This window comes from Rhinolophus hipposideros (genome assembly GCF_964194185.1).
Source record: "Rhinolophus hipposideros genome assembly, chromosome: 8".
NCBI classification, from domain to species: Eukaryota; Metazoa; Chordata; class Mammalia; order Chiroptera; family Rhinolophidae; genus Rhinolophus; species Rhinolophus hipposideros.
Genome location: NC_138054.1, coordinates 72,214,581 through 72,231,041, shown reverse-complemented (window position 1 = coordinate 72,231,041; position 16,461 = coordinate 72,214,581). Strand labels below are relative to the sequence as shown.

General features: G+C 48.7%; 1 protein-coding gene across 1 annotated transcript in view; it reads left to right on the top strand.

Moving 5' to 3' along the window:
* Positions 1-879: 879 nt before the first annotated feature.
* The window catches only part of LOC308500631 (uncharacterized protein C1orf94), a gene marked incomplete at both ends in the record, with an annotated part of 35,887 nt that continues 20,305 nt past the window's right edge, over positions 880-16,461 (top strand). Inside the window, one exon of the mRNA XM_081055822.1 lies at positions 880-1,208. Coding sequence (XP_080911948.1) covers positions 880-1,208 — 329 coding nt within the window. The remainder of the gene's footprint in view (positions 1,209-16,461) is intronic.

Genomic DNA, 16,461 nt, shown 5'->3' with positions numbered 1-16,461 from the left:
GCGTGCACTGCCACCGACCTCAAAGAGGTGAAAGTGCGCTGAGACCCTCTGGGCCCCCACCCCGGCCCAACCGAACCCACCCGGGGCACCCCGCGCACCGAGCGCACCGAGCCGAGCCGTTGCGTTTGAAACGCACGGAGGAACTCCAGCGCGGGACCGGAAGGGTGTGGGAGCCACCAGCAAGCAAGTCTGCCCAAGCCGGCCCGTCACTGCCCCACCAAAGACAGCACCCTTTTAAGGCGAGGGGATCCTGGACACCGGGGCACTTTCCTGCCAGGCGCTGGAGAGGGGTCAGGAGGCGGGAGTGGGGCGAGCAAGGCGGAGCTGGGCCAGGCCGGGGCCGTTGGCCCTCGGTGTGCCCTGGGGTCCCTGGGAAGGCCTGAGTGAGAGCCCCATGGCCGGCGCCTGCCCCAACCGTGCCTAGCACCGTGCCAGGCTCTCACCAGTCATCCGCGAGGCTCCGCGGTGAGAATGAGCCCATTCTCCGGATGGGCTCCGCAGGCTGTCAGGGGCTTGTAGCTACCGGGGACTGCCAGGGACCGTGGGGAGAGCCAGCCCTCCCCCTCCAGCTGTTCCCAGATGTCATTCTGCCCGCCCAGGCACCTGGTTCCTGAGTTCAGGGGGATTCCAAGGTTACTAAGCTACTGGTTTTTGTTGACTTTTAAATATTTTCTTCTCAGGGAGAGGGGGAGGGGCGCAAAAGTTAGGAAAGAGCAAATAAAAACAAATCAAAATAAGCTCCGCCTCCCCAAAAGAAAGCTGACCTCCATCCACCACTGGCACACAAATCAGAGGCCTCTGAACATAATCACCTCGTTGGAGCAACAGCCGGACAGAACTGACCTGCTTCTGCCCCATCCTCATCTCCCTTCCTGGTGAATGAAGGGTGGTGGTGGATGGTCCCCCCGACTTCGAGCCCTGGGCAGACAAAGGGGCTTCCACAAAGAAAGGAGGAGGATGGCCAGTGGGAATGGGCTCCCCTCGTCCTCGGCCCTGGTGGCCAAGCGTCCGTCTGCCCTGGGGCCATTCCCCAGATACATCTGGGTCCACCAGGATACACCCCAAGACAGCTTAGACAAGACTTGTCATGAAATCTGGAAGAGAGTTCAGAGCCTGCCAGAGGCCTTGCAGCCCAGGACCTCGAAGGAACAGCTCTCTGCCCCCATGGCTGGGACTCCAAGAGACAATGGGCTCAGCCTCCAAGAAGAGTGAGTGTCCCCTCTCCATGGCTGGCACCAAGGGAAAAGGGAGGAGATGAGGTCTGACCTTCTGGGGGAAGGCTGTGGCCCATTGTTCGGTATGGTTAAACCCTAAACGCTAAGTACTTTTCCTCTACCCCCCATGTCCTTTGTCCAATCTTTATAGGAGAGTTATAACCATAGAACTCCTATGAAGTTACCTGGGTGAAGAGCCAGTCAAGGGCTGTCTTTCTGCTGTCTCTTCACCAGCCCACTAAGTAGACAGTTCTCATCCTAAAGGCAATCAGATGTGGATCTGAGGACTTTGAAAAACCACCCTAGCCAGGCAGGCCCAGAGTTAGATGCCCAATGGTTTCCCCAAAGGTAACTAGGAGATTCTTGCTCCCTCCCATCTCCAAAGGCTAGGCATTGGCACATAAGTCTGGTGGTTTTAAACCACATCTGGAATCCCCTAATATAGGGAGCAGCTGTCCCATTCAGACTCCACAGAAGCTGCTGCAAGAGCACACATCAAAATATTTACTGGAAAGGCATTGACATATTTAGAGGACATAATAGAAAATTGAAGAGTGAGGAGATGGGTGGAAATAGCCCGTTTCCGGGATGGGAAATCCTGTGTCTGGGAAACACAGAGCTAAATGTTTCTGCACCAGGGCAATTATTCAGATATTGTTGGTGGAGGATATTCACAAGCAGAGGAAGGAGGGATCTCATTAGCAAAAGCAAGTAAATTTGCCGTGGATATCAGTGCCACTGTTGAGTACTTCAATGCTTTGCACCTTCAAAGTGGGCTGCACACATTAATTAATCCTCCCAGAGTCCCTATGAGACAGGTATTAGTGTCCCCATTTTACAGATGGATTAAGTGTTAATAATTAAGGGCTAATTAAAGACTAAGTGATAATTAAGTGTTGCCTGCTCCAACACATGCTCCAGCTCAGTTTAGAGCTGCTCTGGAGTGGGGGAACCATTCAGGCACTTATCAGCTGCATCTGGCTTCAGAGATCTGCTCTAGACAACAGGTAGGAAGAAAGGCAACGCAGAACTGCTACCCAGGTCTGCACTGCCTGCTGTCCCTTTTAGGGCCGCAGAGGAAGGTGGGAGTCACTGGCTGTTCATTGCTTCCTCTTCCCTGTGCTCAGCATGACATGGCTGGGATGGGAATGGCCTGACTAGTGCCAAAATCTTGCTGTCTGGCCGTCCAGTGGCACTGAGCCCCTCTCCCCTCCCCTATCCCATCTGCTCTGGGACAAGGTCTTGGCAGGGGGCCCGTGAGGCTGTGCTCGGGCTCTCAATGACCAAGGAGCTGATTGTCCACTTTGTGAACCAGGGTCAGTGTCAATTCCAGTAGATGGTACCCTCTCCGCCAGGTCACACCAAGTTAATGGAGACAGACTCGATTTCCAGTCTGCACTTGGCCGAAAAGTGAACTGGAGCACCTTTGGCCGGTTGCTTAACTCCATTTGGCCTTGATTTTCTCATCTGCAAATTGAAGATGATATGCCCTGCCTTGTCCACCTCAGAGCTGATAATGAGTATCAGATGTGATGGGAGACGGGAGACGGAAGGCTGCATTATACAAACGAGGCTGTCCTTAAATGTAATTCTCAGGGCTTGGGTTTTTTTTTTTTTTTTTTTTTTTTTTTTGTGGTTGCTGTTGTTGTTGACTTCAATGTGAGGTTTTCACACTATGCTCATAGACCCTAGGGTACTTCAGGGGTCACCCTGCATTCAAGTGGCCTGGTGGCTGGGCCCCAACCCTCACTTCAGCCAGATCTTTTATGGGTGTTACTTACTGGAGTTCTGAGTAAAGGCTACGTTTGAAAACAAACAAAAAAAAAGGAGCTCCCCTACTGAGAAAAGAGCTGGGAAACCTCTGACTTAGATGCATACGTGATATCGTAATCATGTAGATATCAACCAAGCAGAGCACAACGCGCTGTTCTTGAAATAAAGGCAGCTGTGATGATGGAGTCAGATAGCTGGTTTCAGATCGCATTTCAGCCCTGTGACAGCTGTGGGATTTGTCTAATTTGCGTGAGCTTCAGTTTCCTCATCTGCCAAATGCAGATGATTACTATGCTTTTCCAGGGTTGTTGGGATGATTCAATGGGCTATTTCAACACTCCTGATAATAACTAAGATTTGTAAAAAGTCCTCGGAATGATGATGATGATTTCTTTCAGCCCTACAATTATTATAAACAGGGCAGGTGCTATTTTGAAGTCCCCCTCTTTTTACTTTTTATTATGTACATTTTCTGACACATCAAATAGAATAGTATCGTCCCTGTCTATGTGTCTGTTGCTGACTTTCACTAATTATCAAATTTGTGCCATTATTGTTTCAGCTCCTCCCTCCCCTGTTTTTAAATGAAATCCTTTCCACACAGGAGGTAACGGGTTTGGAGGGGTTAATTTCTTTGCCCAAGGCCCTACAGTTAAGAAGTGTTGACAATATTGTGGTTACTATATATATATATATATATATATATATATATACACACACACACACACATATACATATATATGTATATGTACATACGTGTATATATATACATATATCATATATATATATATATATATATATGTCACAGGATGTGAAGTACAGCATAGGGAATAGTCAATGGAATTGTATATACGACGTCAGAGGGGTAATATATTGGGGCAGTGGGGTTATCACTTCACATCCTTCACAGTGAGGGATGTAAATGTCTAACTATTACATTGGTTTGTATACCTGAAACTAATAATAATAGTAATTAGGAAGAAGAAGAAGGAGAAGGAGCAGTGGTGGAGTTTCAGAGAGCAAACCCAGGACCATCTTAGCTTTTACCCAATAGTGGTGGCAATCTTCCCCTAGAAACTGAGGCATCTTTTTGGATAGTCCAAATATTTGGCAGGCCCATACTCTGAATGATCACACATCAATAACAGATTTCAAATCCAGGGAGCTGTCCAGCGTGTTTCTGGGATGGCTTCAGGCCCACAAGACCCCTCTCAGCTAATCTTTCCTCTGCTTAATTGGTAGACCTGGTTTTGGTGACGTTTTCTGCTATGAGGCGACTCAATCAGTACGTTCTAGAACTCTTGTTAGCCAGACATTGTTTTCTGGTCTGTGTCCCTATATATCTTAGAAACCCAGACATCTCAAGTCTGAAAGGGATGTAGGAGGCCATCTGCTGCTGCTTGAGTCCCTCCTCAACATCTTCGCCAAGTGGTTATCCACTTGTACACTTTCTGAGATGGGGAGCTTACCACTTCATAAAGTAGTTAGTCCCTTCCCTTGTTAGGGACCCTGACTATCAAAAGACCACTTTCTTCCTGTATGGAAATCTGTCTCTATCAGACTCATACCCCGTGATCTGGATTTATGCCCTTAGGGCTCCAAACCAAGTCTATCCCCTCTTTCTCTCTATAGCCCTTTAGATTTTAAAAGGTGGCAACAATATTCTCAGGATTTCTTGTTTCTACAAGCTGAACACCTCTGGTTTTCTAAGTTTTCCCTCACATGCCAACTGGGTCAGTTTCCTGCCCACACCGCTGGTCCTTGTAGCGGTGCAGCAATCAGAACCAAGTACCATATTCCAGGGATGGTCCAATCTGTATAGATTAGATCTTCCTTGTTAATGTGCTATATTTGCAGTCATGGTGACTAATGCCACTTTCGCTTTTCTTCCCAAGCTGACTTCGCTCTGTGGACACATTTTGAGTTTATTCATTCATTCATTTATTCATTCAATTATTCAGTCAGCAAAGATTTATTAAGCATCTATTATGTGCGTGGCACTGTGCTAAGAGCTAGTGGGATAGAACTGTGACCCAGGGCCCTGCCTTGCTACAGCTTACATTCAAGTAACGGAAAGAAACAGAAAATAAGTAAATAAAAGACTATGGTAGCTTCAGAATGTGAAAAGAACATTCTCGTTGGAGGAAACCAATAATAAAGACATAAAAATAAACCAGATCATTTTACATAATGATGAGTGCTCTGAGGGAAATAAAACCAAGTAAAGTACTAGGGAGAGCATCTTCAGATGAGGTGGTCAGGGGAGGACTCTCTGAACAGAGGTGGTCATTTGAGCTGACACCTGGATACCAAGGAGCCAGTCAGGTGAAGATCTGGGGAAGGACGTCCAGGCAAAATGGAGAGCAACTGCCATGACGCTGCGGTGGAAGTGGCTTGGAGGGACAGCGTGAGTGGGGTACATTGATTCATAGGACATGAGAAAGGTGATGGCAGAGGCAGGCAGGTAAGGTCTTGGAAAGCTTGGAAGATCTTTGTAGGGAGTTCAGATTTGACTCTCCGTGTTACAGACACCCTTGGTGGTTTGGGGGAAGGAAGTGTAGTATGGTCAGATTCAGTAATTTTTGAAGATCGCTTCAGCTGCTGTGTGGAGATGCTTTGCAGGTGTGTGAAAGTAGTTGGGAGACCTCTTGGAAGATGCTGCAATAGTCCAGGGGAGAAACAACCGTGGTGGTGCCTTGACCAGAGTGATTGCAGAGGGGTTGGAGAAAGTAGGGGATTCAGTGTGTATTTTGAGAGGAGCCAACAGACCTGCTGATGGTTCAGGGCACTCAAACAGAAACATCAAAGCTGACTTAAGGTTTTTGGCTTGAGCCACTGGTTGGACGGTGGTGCCATTTACAGTGATGGAGAAGAAACAGGAAAAAATAGGCTTTGGGGGGAGAAATCAACAGTTCAGTCTAGTGTCAATTACACTCCAGAATCGTGTTCAGTTATATTTTAATTCGTCTTAAATTTGGTCTTAGAGAATTATGGCCAGCTACTTACTGACTCATATTGTAGGGTTGCTTACTTATTCATTCATTCCCCTGGTCCCTACAATTGCACAGCCTCAGGCGGGAGCTTTAGATTTGCTGTTGACTCCATTGCCCTGACCGAATTTGTTCATTCGTCATTTATGGATTCATTCAACAAACAGTTCCCTTCTCGGTGCCAGGCAACAAATCAATTCTTTGTGCTGCTGGTATTTAAGCAACTGGATGAGTTCTACTTTTCTGGAATATATCTGCAGTACTTTGCTTGGGCTATATCCCCACTTTTATTAAAAACAAAACAAAATTTGAAACCTGGTGATAGGAGTGATAAACAAGACTCACATTTGGAAACTCAGACTGATGCCCTAGAACAGAATCTAATGCTCTAGGTGTGTGTTTTCTCACCTTTGAGGCATCAAACGCCTCTCTGAGGAAAGCTGCAGTGCACCCTTTTGCCTGCAACATGTCCTTACATCCCTCGACTTTGTGAATGACTTCTGAGACCCCTGGGCCCCAGGTTGGAATCCTTTTTCTCCCGGATCCAGCATTGAAGTGTCTTCTTCCCTTGAGCTTCACAAGGCTGGGTCTCGGCCTCTGCTATGACCCCAATCACACTGACATCGAGGCATTCCCATCCTGGTGGTCAAGTGAATTAGTGAATGAAATGGTGCCAGCAGACAGAAGTCCAAGGTCCGCGACCCTTCCCTCCTCCAGTCTCCTCACAGCCTCCAGTCACCTGCATGATGGTCTTTGATTCCTGGCCTCCCTGCTTGTCTCTCTCCTGCTATCTTCACCACATCTCCCCTGGTTCCTTTTCCTCCTGGCTGGCCTTCTCCCTTCACCAACTTCTTCTTCCTGAAGCACATCAACAGCGCTGCTCAGGTCTCCCTCCTTGTCTTCTGAACCACGTGATTTGTTTCAAGGGTCTCGGTGGTTGGCCCTGCCTATATCCCTACTGCACATCTTGCTGCCCTTCCCCACACTCTCTCTAAAGCAAGATGAAGTCCCAGCAGGGACACCTCTCTTTGCCTTGGTGCAGGTTACTCCGCTACCGGGAATGCCTTTCTTCCAGAACTCTGTCTACCGAATCCTACCTGTCCTTAAGGACCTCGAATAACTGCGATACCCTCTGAATTATTTGCTGCTCACCCCATTTGGCATTTTTTTTCTTCCTCCCTCTTCCGTGTTCCTCTCTTCAATTGCAATAAGCAAGTATATCCCCTCTCTTTTCTGAAGGTTTAAAGGCAATAACTATATCAATATCAGATAACAATAAAATAAGGAGACAAGTGAATTAGAATCCCAACACACTTCCTAGTTCTAACCAAGTTACTCAAACTTTCTGTGCCCCATTTTCCTCATCTGAAACGTGGAAAAAGTCATAGTGACCACCTGAAGGAAGTCTAGTGGAGGTTAATGAGGTAAAATCTATAAAGCTCACGCAGCACCTGGCAAGAGACCTCCAAGTTTATCATCATCACCGTTATCACCACCGTCACCATCGTCACCGTCATTATTGTTATTATCAAGGATAAAATGACAGGGGTTAAGTAATCAAGAATGGTACGAGGAGAGGAGATTTGTGTACCAGAAAACCTAACCTAAGGGAAACTACTTAGCTGAGGACAGCATTTTGCTTTGAGATTCTTGGCAGCTGGGGCAAAAAGGGAACATAACAGTTTGTTTCCGTAACTCCTATTATCTAATAAGAGAAAGCAGGCAAGCTCGTCAGGGCAGACAAATGCTTCTCTAGCTCTGAGGGCCACGTGGAGGGTGATGGAATGGAAGAGTCAGTTTAGAACCAGTTCTTGAGTTGACCGTTAGCCAGAGGGGAAGACATAACATCCCAACTGGATTTATTGGCTCAGTTCTGGCATGGGATTTCTGATGAGGTAGTCACCTGGCACAAATACCCTGCCTTGTGGCAACAACTCTCGTCCCCCACTTGACCGTGGCTCCTTAAGGGCAAGGGCTGTGTCTTACTCATCTTCATTTCCCCAGCACCCAGCTGAGTTCCTGGCAATTGGTGGCTATGCAGTGTATATGAATGAATGACGAAGTGAGTGATGGATGAACCATAAAAATGCCACTGCAGGGAGGGTGAGTGAGGCCCAGAGGTGGCCAGGAGCCAAGCAAGGAGTCACGATCATCAGAGGAAGCACTGAGTGACATAGGGACAGAATAGCAATAAGCCGACACATTGCAGGGGTTTCTTCCCCCCTCCTGCCTTAAGCTGCAGAGAAGGAAACTAACATTTTCTTGAGCACCTGATATATGCCAGGCTCTGTTTAATTTTCTGTTTATCTCATCGTCTTAGCAACCCTTTCCAGTAGATGGTTGGTATTACTCCCCTTTTACAGATGAGGAAGCCAAGGCTCAGAGAAGTTAGGCAACTTGCTCAGAGTCGTGGAGCTCAAAGAGGGCATAGCAGGAATGGGAACGCTGCGGAGTTGCAAGACCAGAGCCCCCAGACAACAGGAGGCATTTACAATAGCCCTTTCGAGTCTGCTTAGCACTGGGAACCATGAGCAGTGAAGGGAAGACGAATCATGATTAACGTCCCATGTCCCGTGTCCCCCTTTTTAATTTAATTTTATGGTTTCAGGAGTTGTGTCGCAGGTTGTGAAAGCCTGCAGAGATAGGCCACCAGTGGTTTGGTTTAATCCCCTTTTTAATATCTTGGTTGCAACGTTCTTTCCAATTCGGCTCCCAAGTCACATTAAAAAAAATACCTCTTCCTTAGGGTAAGCCTTCTCTTATTAAACAGATTCAAATGAAAAGTTTTAAAGATAATTTGAACAATAAGAATCACTCCGTAGCTCCCAGCCGAACCTCCTTTATTGCCGTAGTTATTTCTCCATATTTCCATCTCCTTCCCTATTTCACTGTATCCCTTATGCCCTCAATCCTTCCAGTCCTTGGCCCAACTCACACCTGAATCCTGTATCCTCAACCTCCTTTCCCTTCCAGGGGAACGGAGGGTCAGGGGAGTGGTTGGTGTCTTACTTCTACCTGCCAACCTGCCTTCTAAGGCTGTCCCCCTTCCCCTGAGAGACAGGCAGGGACAAGCTGGAATGTCTGGAGGGAAATTAGTACTTGGCTGGGTGCCTCCAAGCATATCATTTGCATCAAAACCTGGCGAGTAGGAAGCAGAGAGTGGAGGAGAGAGACCTGCTCAAATGCAGGTACCTGGGCCCTATTCTGGACCAGCTGAACTGCCATTTCCCCCAAAGTGCCCAGGAATCTGTGTTTGAAACAAGCCCTGCAGGTAACTGGTGGGCATATGCATAGGGAGTTCTCTGATACTTTGAGGGTCAAAGATGATGGAACCTTGGGCTTAACAGGAACATGGCTTTGAGAAGGAGTTGTTCCAAAGAAAAGCATGAAGGAAGGAGACTGACCTTTCCTGAGTGCTAAGAGTATGCCAGTGACAGTGTAAAAAATGACTCTACTTTCTATGAAGGCCTTTGCTAAAAAATGTGAGGGACGCGAAGCCCAGGCTTGGCGTTGGGGGAGCTGAGGGATTTTACAATATTACCTCCTTTAACCCCACCCAGTAGTGTCACCATCCCCAGAAGGTTTTGGCACGTTTCCCAACTTTCCCCCTCTAGCCTGCCTGGTCTTGGGCTCTGAAGGGTCAGTGGGGCTCCAAGCCTGTCACAGGCTGGGTTCCTCACACCACGCAGTTTTCTCAGTCGGAGCTGCTAACGTTTGCATAGCGCTGCTACACCTTACCAAGTGCTTTCACATTCATCATCTCACTTACTCCTCGCCACAGCCCAGAGAGTGGAGGAGAGGGGCAGGTTGGGAAGGCCAGATCTTTCTAAACACCCTCTGCTCAGCCCCTTACCAGCGAGGTCCCAGCTCAGAGGGTTTCCAGGTACCTTTAGGACACAGGTGCACAGGCCCTAGGATGCCAGTTGAATCTGCAGCTTCTCTCAACTGCCCATTCCATCTGCAAAACGAAAAAGCTCCGCCCAGACCCCTCAGGTTGGGAGACGGAGTCCACCCTCCTTCCCTGGTTCCTTTTCTTCCTGCTGGTTTTCCATAAGACTATAGTGGGGGGGGGGGTATATGTGTGCATGCGTATGTGTATACACACGTGCGTGCACATGGGTATATATGTATGGTTTGGGGGGTGTGTACATGGCTCTGCTGTGTATGCATGTGTGTGCCTATCTGTGGTGTATATGTGTAGTGTGTGTGTGCTTGGCTGTGCTGTGAGTGTGTGCACATGTTTTGGTGTATGTGTACACATGGCTGTGCTGTGTGTGTGCATGGGTGCAGTGTATGTTCATGAGTTTGGTATGTGTGTACATAGCGGTGCTGTGTGTGTGCACATAGGTTGGTGTGTGTGTGCATGGGTATGGTGTGTGTGTGTGCATAGTGTGGTGTGTATATGGGAAGGAGGACCCAGGGCAGTCCAGTGAATATTGGATCTGGAAGAGAGGGAAGATGGAGGAAGACACAAGGTATCTTTGACAGAGATGGCGGTGTCCCTTCCCTCCATACTGGTCCGGGGCCACCCTGGGTGCTGTGACATGTGCACCAGGGGAATAGATGATAGGTCCCATGCAGACAAGAAGATCCAGAAATGTCCACCAGCCTGGGTCAAGTGAAGGTCGGGGCCCCCTGGTGGCTGGTGCCAGGCTAAGTGTTACAGCCTCTGCATCCATGATGAAGGCCTCTCCTTGTTTGGGGCCCTTTGATGCTTCCTTACCACGCTTACTCACTCACAGCCATGGCTCCTTCAAATCCCTGAGTTGGACACCCACCTGCCCACCAAGTTCTGTCTTCTGCTGCTTCATTCTCCTAATTCCTGGCTGGTTGCTGGCTTTTGGCCCTCCTGGAACTGAGACTCAGAGAAGGAAAGTGAATTAAGGTCACCCCGTCAAAAAGGACAGAGCTGGGATTTGAATGCAAGTCTCCTGACTGTAAAGGCCCTGCTCTTTCTCCCACTTCTCCTGTTGTGGGACGTGTAGGGTAGTGGCTAAGAGGAAGGGCTTGGAGCCATGTGGACTTGAGACCCAGTCCTGCTTCAGTACTTACTCTCTTGGGTGAACTTGAATTTGTCATTCATACTTCCCAAGGCGCAGTTTCCTCTTTCTAAATTGGGAATCAAGATGTTACTTCTTCCTCATGGTTGTGGAGACAAGTGCCAAGTATAATGCCTGGCACCTGGCAGGCAGAGCTCAGGTCCTTGCTCAGGCCTCAGTCCCCTCCTGTCACTTCTCTGGACTGCTTGCTCCCTGGGAGAAATCAGAGCCTGACTTTTCCCTGCTGAAATTTCTCCAATGGCTTCCCTGTTCCTTCAGAATGAAATCCTTTAGCATCACTCTAAGAACTGGCAGTTTCTGACTTCTACCATCTCTAACCTCACCTGCTGTGCACCGTCCCAACCCTCAATTAATGTACCCCACCCCCCTGAGCATAATCCCATCCATGTACCAAACTCTTGCCTATCCTGCAGTGTTTGCACATGCTGTTCCCTGTGTCTGGAAAGCTCTTCTTTGCATTCTTTACCTGGTTAAATGCTTATTGTCCATTAGGCCCCAGCTGAAATGACACCTCCTCAAAAGCCCTTTCTCGCACTTCTAATTTAGGTATGTACCCCTGGTATTCTTACATACAGCATTTCACTTGGGTTTTCAGAGCAGTGTAGCCTAGTGGTTAAGAGAGTGGCATCTGAGCAAGTTCATCACTTTGTCTCTACTTAATTTTGTGACTTTGGGAAAATTCTTTAACTTCTCTGCCCCTTGGCTTCTTCATTTTAAAAACTGGAATAATTGTATCTATCTGTGTCAGTTAGCGTTTGATATACAACAAAACACCCCAAAGCTTAGTGACTCAAAACAACAGTTATTTACTTAGCTTCCGTTCCTGTAGTTCAGTAGTCTGGGCTGACTTCAGCTTGCTGTTTTCTCTTGTGGGGGCTGGGCTTGGATGGGTGTGGCTGATACTCACCCAATGCCTGCAGTCAGCTGGGTCTGGCCCACTGCTCCTTTCCCTCTGGGGGATGTGTCACCCTCCAGTGGACTCTCCTGGGCTTATTCACCTGGAGGTAAATGAGTCCCAAGACAAACACGGGGGTAAGCCCTACTGCCCAAGCACTTTATTACTTGAGTCAAGATGGATGGGAATTACCAAAGGGCCTGGATCCAGGAAGACAAAGATGTGATAATCTGGGGCCGTTCCTATGGTATAATCCCCACTGTGGCTGTTGTGGGGGTGAAAATCCGAGTTTTGCATGGAAAGTGCATAGCACAGTGCCTGGCTAGCTGGTTAGCACTCCAATAAATGCTAATCCTTCTTCCTATTTTGTGAGCTAGGACCTGAGGGAGCTTACTTAAGGTCTGGCCTCCAGGAAGCACTGGGGATTTGAATCCAGTTTCTGCCTCCTTCCAGAGACTGAACTCTTAGCCATTGAGCTCTGCTGTTCCACCCATGCAGGCACGTAGAGAAGTCAGAATCTCACCCACAGTCATGAGGTCAGTCTGCGAACAGACCGCCATTCAAGCCCAGGTCTGTGTGGGACTCTGAACCCTTCCCTCGCTTTACTCTTCAATCAGCCATGTGGCCTGGGCACCAGGCCTGGGTACCCTGTTTGTGGATGGTCTGAAATACCATAGCGAGAAGAAAATATTTGTTTTGATGTTCTCTTCCAGCACTAACAATTTTCTGCTTGCATTTTTCTGTTGTTTGGCTCAAATGAATAGCAGTTTTCATCTTTGCTCTGTGTTATCATGTACACAGAACTGCTGTCGGGGAGCTAACAGCATGCTTGCTTAGTCATTATTCTGGGAAGGGGTGCCAGCCAGTCAATAGCCTTTATTTTTATATAACTCTGTACACTGCAAATGCAGATATAATGCCCAGCATCCATGCACAGAGCCGCCATCAGACACCTATCATTTCTGGAGCTGGGCAAAGCAGAGGTGGCGGCAGCAGCTAGAGCCACGGCACCAATTCTGACTCTTGCTCCTTTGTCAGCGCCCGGGAGCTGGGTTAACCTCCCTGAGTGATTCACTGTGGTAGCCTGTGGCAGACTTTATAGTTTTTACCAACTCAAAGGAGAAAGCGAGTAGCACGAGAGACGTGCCAACATTGGCAAAACTTCTTAGGAAGAGAGAAAAAATGATTGATTCCAGGAAATGCAGGCGAGTGGGCTTGATGTTGAACCCAGCAAAGTTGTAGGGAGAATGAAACATCTTTCTGTGCGCCCCAGCGTGGTTACCAACAGTCAGGCGGGTTCTGTGCGGGGTCTGCCAGGGAACTGACTGCCTTGCAGAGGTCAGGACTGGGCCTAGCAGGGTGGTTAGAGAACAGTTCCTGGGGATGCCAGGCCAGAGGTGGGACATGAGACGAGAGGACAGAAAATGGAATCAGAGCCAGACAGGTTGTAACTAGTGCGAGAAGTTGGGCAGACTTTGGCAACGGAGCTCTTGAAATCAAGAGCTCTGGAAATGGACAAGGGTAAAGACAAGTTCATGAACTAGTTCGTTCATTCATTCAATGAATACTTACTGAGCTGGAGTTATGTGCCAAGCACTGTTCTAGTCCCCAAGGCCTCTGTGCTGAATGAGATACAGCCCCTGCCCTCAGGGATGATATGTTGTTGTGGGGAATAAAGACATGAAAGAAAGATACTGTATGGTGGTGCTAAATACTAGGAGGAAAATAAACAGATTGATGGAGCAGAGAGTGCCTAGGAAGGCTGGGTGGGAGGGACACTTTTAGAAAAAAGGTAGGAAAGGCTACTTGAGAGTATGGAACTTGAACTGAGGCATGAATGATGAGAAGGAGCCAGTCAAGGAACGATCTGGCATTCCATTGGATGTGCAAAGGCCCTGGGGCTGGAATGAACTTGACATGTCAAGAAATATTTAGAAGGCCACAGTGGCTGGAAGAAGAGGAAGTCAAGGAAGGAGGGGACGATCGGGCCATTTTGTATAGTGCCCTGGGGGTCAAAAAGGAGTTTGTATTTTATTCTACGTGTAATGGGAATCCACATGAGGGTTTAAATGGGGAAATGGTTTGATCTGAGTTCTGAGAATGTCCTAGCTCTGTGGATATACAATTTTCTAGAACACATAAGAACAAATGAATTTTGTTTTCTTGGAGGTGGAGGGGGCAGTTCAGAAGACCCTTCATCAGGGATTACTGTGTTGAATCTTGATTGTACTGAGGTGTTGGCCAAAGGCTGTTTTGGAGAAGTGGAGATGGGATGATAGTGACTGAATTGATTGGTTTATTCCCTCAAAGTGTTGATCCAGGATTACCGTTAGGCTGCAGGGAGGGTCTCCAGTAGAGTCGCTAAGGCTCAGCCCTGGATTCTCTCCCCTTCAACATTTCTATACACAAGTTGGTGGGAGACCCAGAAGATATGTTCATCAGATGTGCAGCTGATACGAGCTGTAAGGGACAGCTAATGCCATGGATGACAGTATTGGGATTCATTGCAACGATCCTCCATAGGCTGGAGTGATGGGATGAGCCCAGCGATACCCCTGACTGCATTTAGGTTGGAGAACAAAGCCCAGCCTAAGCAAGCTGGGAGACCTCATTGGATAATATCCCTGGATAGAAAGCCTGGTGAGGTGATGGCCGCTGGACCCACCCACATCCCCACACCAGTCTCTTCACTTTCTCAGTGACAAGGTCCTTAGCCTCTTTCAGGCTCACTTTACCTATCTGTAAAGTAGGGATGATACTGTCTGTTGTCCTGGGCTGCAGAGAGGATTACATTCAAGCATGTATGTGGATACTGGCTTCCTGTCTGGCCTGTAGTGGACTTGTGGCAGATGCACAGAAAGAGAAGTTTGTAGAGTCTGTCCCAGGGAGGGCCAGGTGCTCTGGGCAGTCTTTCTGGGGCAAAGTGGTCCCCTCCATTCTTGGTATTGTACTGTCCCTTCTGGGAATGCCAGCTTCTTGACAGGCCCATTGACCTCTGTGATACGTTCTCACTGAGTTCCTTGAGTATCCTTATAACCAGTGTTTTGAACTCTGTCTCTGGTAGATTGCTTGCCTCTGTTTTGTTGAGTTCTTTTTCTGGAGTTTTCTCCTTTTCTTTCATTTGGGGCGTATTTCTTTGTTTCCTCATTTTGGCTGCCTCTCTGTGTTCGTTTCTATGTATCACGTAGATGTGGTACGTGTCCCAACCTCGCCAGATGGCCTTATGTAGGAGGTGCACTGTGGGGCCCAGTGACACAGTCTCCCTGGTCACCTGTCCCGGGTACTTCAGGAGTGTCCCTTGTGTGGGTTGTGTGTGCCCTCCTGTTATAGTTGAGCCTGGATTGCTAATGGCACATCAGTGGGATTGACCCTCAGGATGACTGGCTGTAGGGTTAGATCACATCCACAGCTTATGGGCTGCTGTATGGGGGTCTTACCTGGCAGAGCAGGATTCACCCAGCCAGCTCTGGTGCCTATTGAGACCACCCTTTGGGTGTGCCACTTGTGGGGCTAATTGGGTGGTGCTCTGCTGTGCTCTGAAGCCAACCTCCAAGTATGTTGTTTCTGGGGCTCCCTGAGAGGGGCTCCAGTGCCGGCCAAGGTCAGCCCCTGCCTGTGACCAGCCAGGGACTACCTGGTAGGAGCTGCAAAGCTATCCACCGTTGGTCACTGCCTGTGCTGGACCTGGAGGTACAGGGGAGAGCCACACTGTGAACGGAGGACGACTGCCACCAGTACCAGTTCTGGGGTAGTTCTGCAAAAAGCCAGGACTGCTGCCAGCTGCCAGCTTCTATAAGGTTCAGCTGCTGATAAGCCTTGAGTGGTAGGGAGGTGGGTGAGGCCGTCTCTCAGTGAGTCACTAGGGTGGAGCGAGTGGAGCTCAGCAGACCAATCCAGATTCAGATTTGGCCATGGGTATGGGATGGGGTGCAACACAGGAAAGAAGCGCAGCAGGAGAAACCCACCCAGGAAACATGGCAGCTGTCCCTCCAGCCTCTGAAGCCACAAACCTCAGTCTTTCCCCTTACGTCTCCGGTGCCCCCTCCCCCCCAATCACCGTCCCTCCACTGGAGCCCAGGGCGAGTGCCTGTGAGCAAGTGAGTCCATGCGTGGGTCCTTTAAGACCCACATCTGGGTTTCCTGCAGCCTCCCATCCCACTCGGGTGTTTGGAATCCCTCCTGGTGGTGACAGTCAGATGTTGTGGGGGTTGCTGCTCTGGGCTGGGGAGACTGGTGTGGGGTTGGGGTCCCTCGCTCCTCTGGGGGCCACCTTTGAGGCTGAGCTATCCCTCCTGATTCTCCACTGCCACACAGAAGTTTGGGGCCAACCTGTTTTGCATCTCTGCCCCTCCTACCAGTCTCGATGTGACTTCTTTATATCCTTAGTGATAAAACTTCTGTTCAGCTGGACTTCAGATGGTGCTCCAGGTTGATTGTTCTATGACTCAGTTGTAATTTTGATGTATTCACGGGATGAGGCAATCACAGCATTTATCTCCCTCAAATTCTTGGATACTGCTGGTCCATTT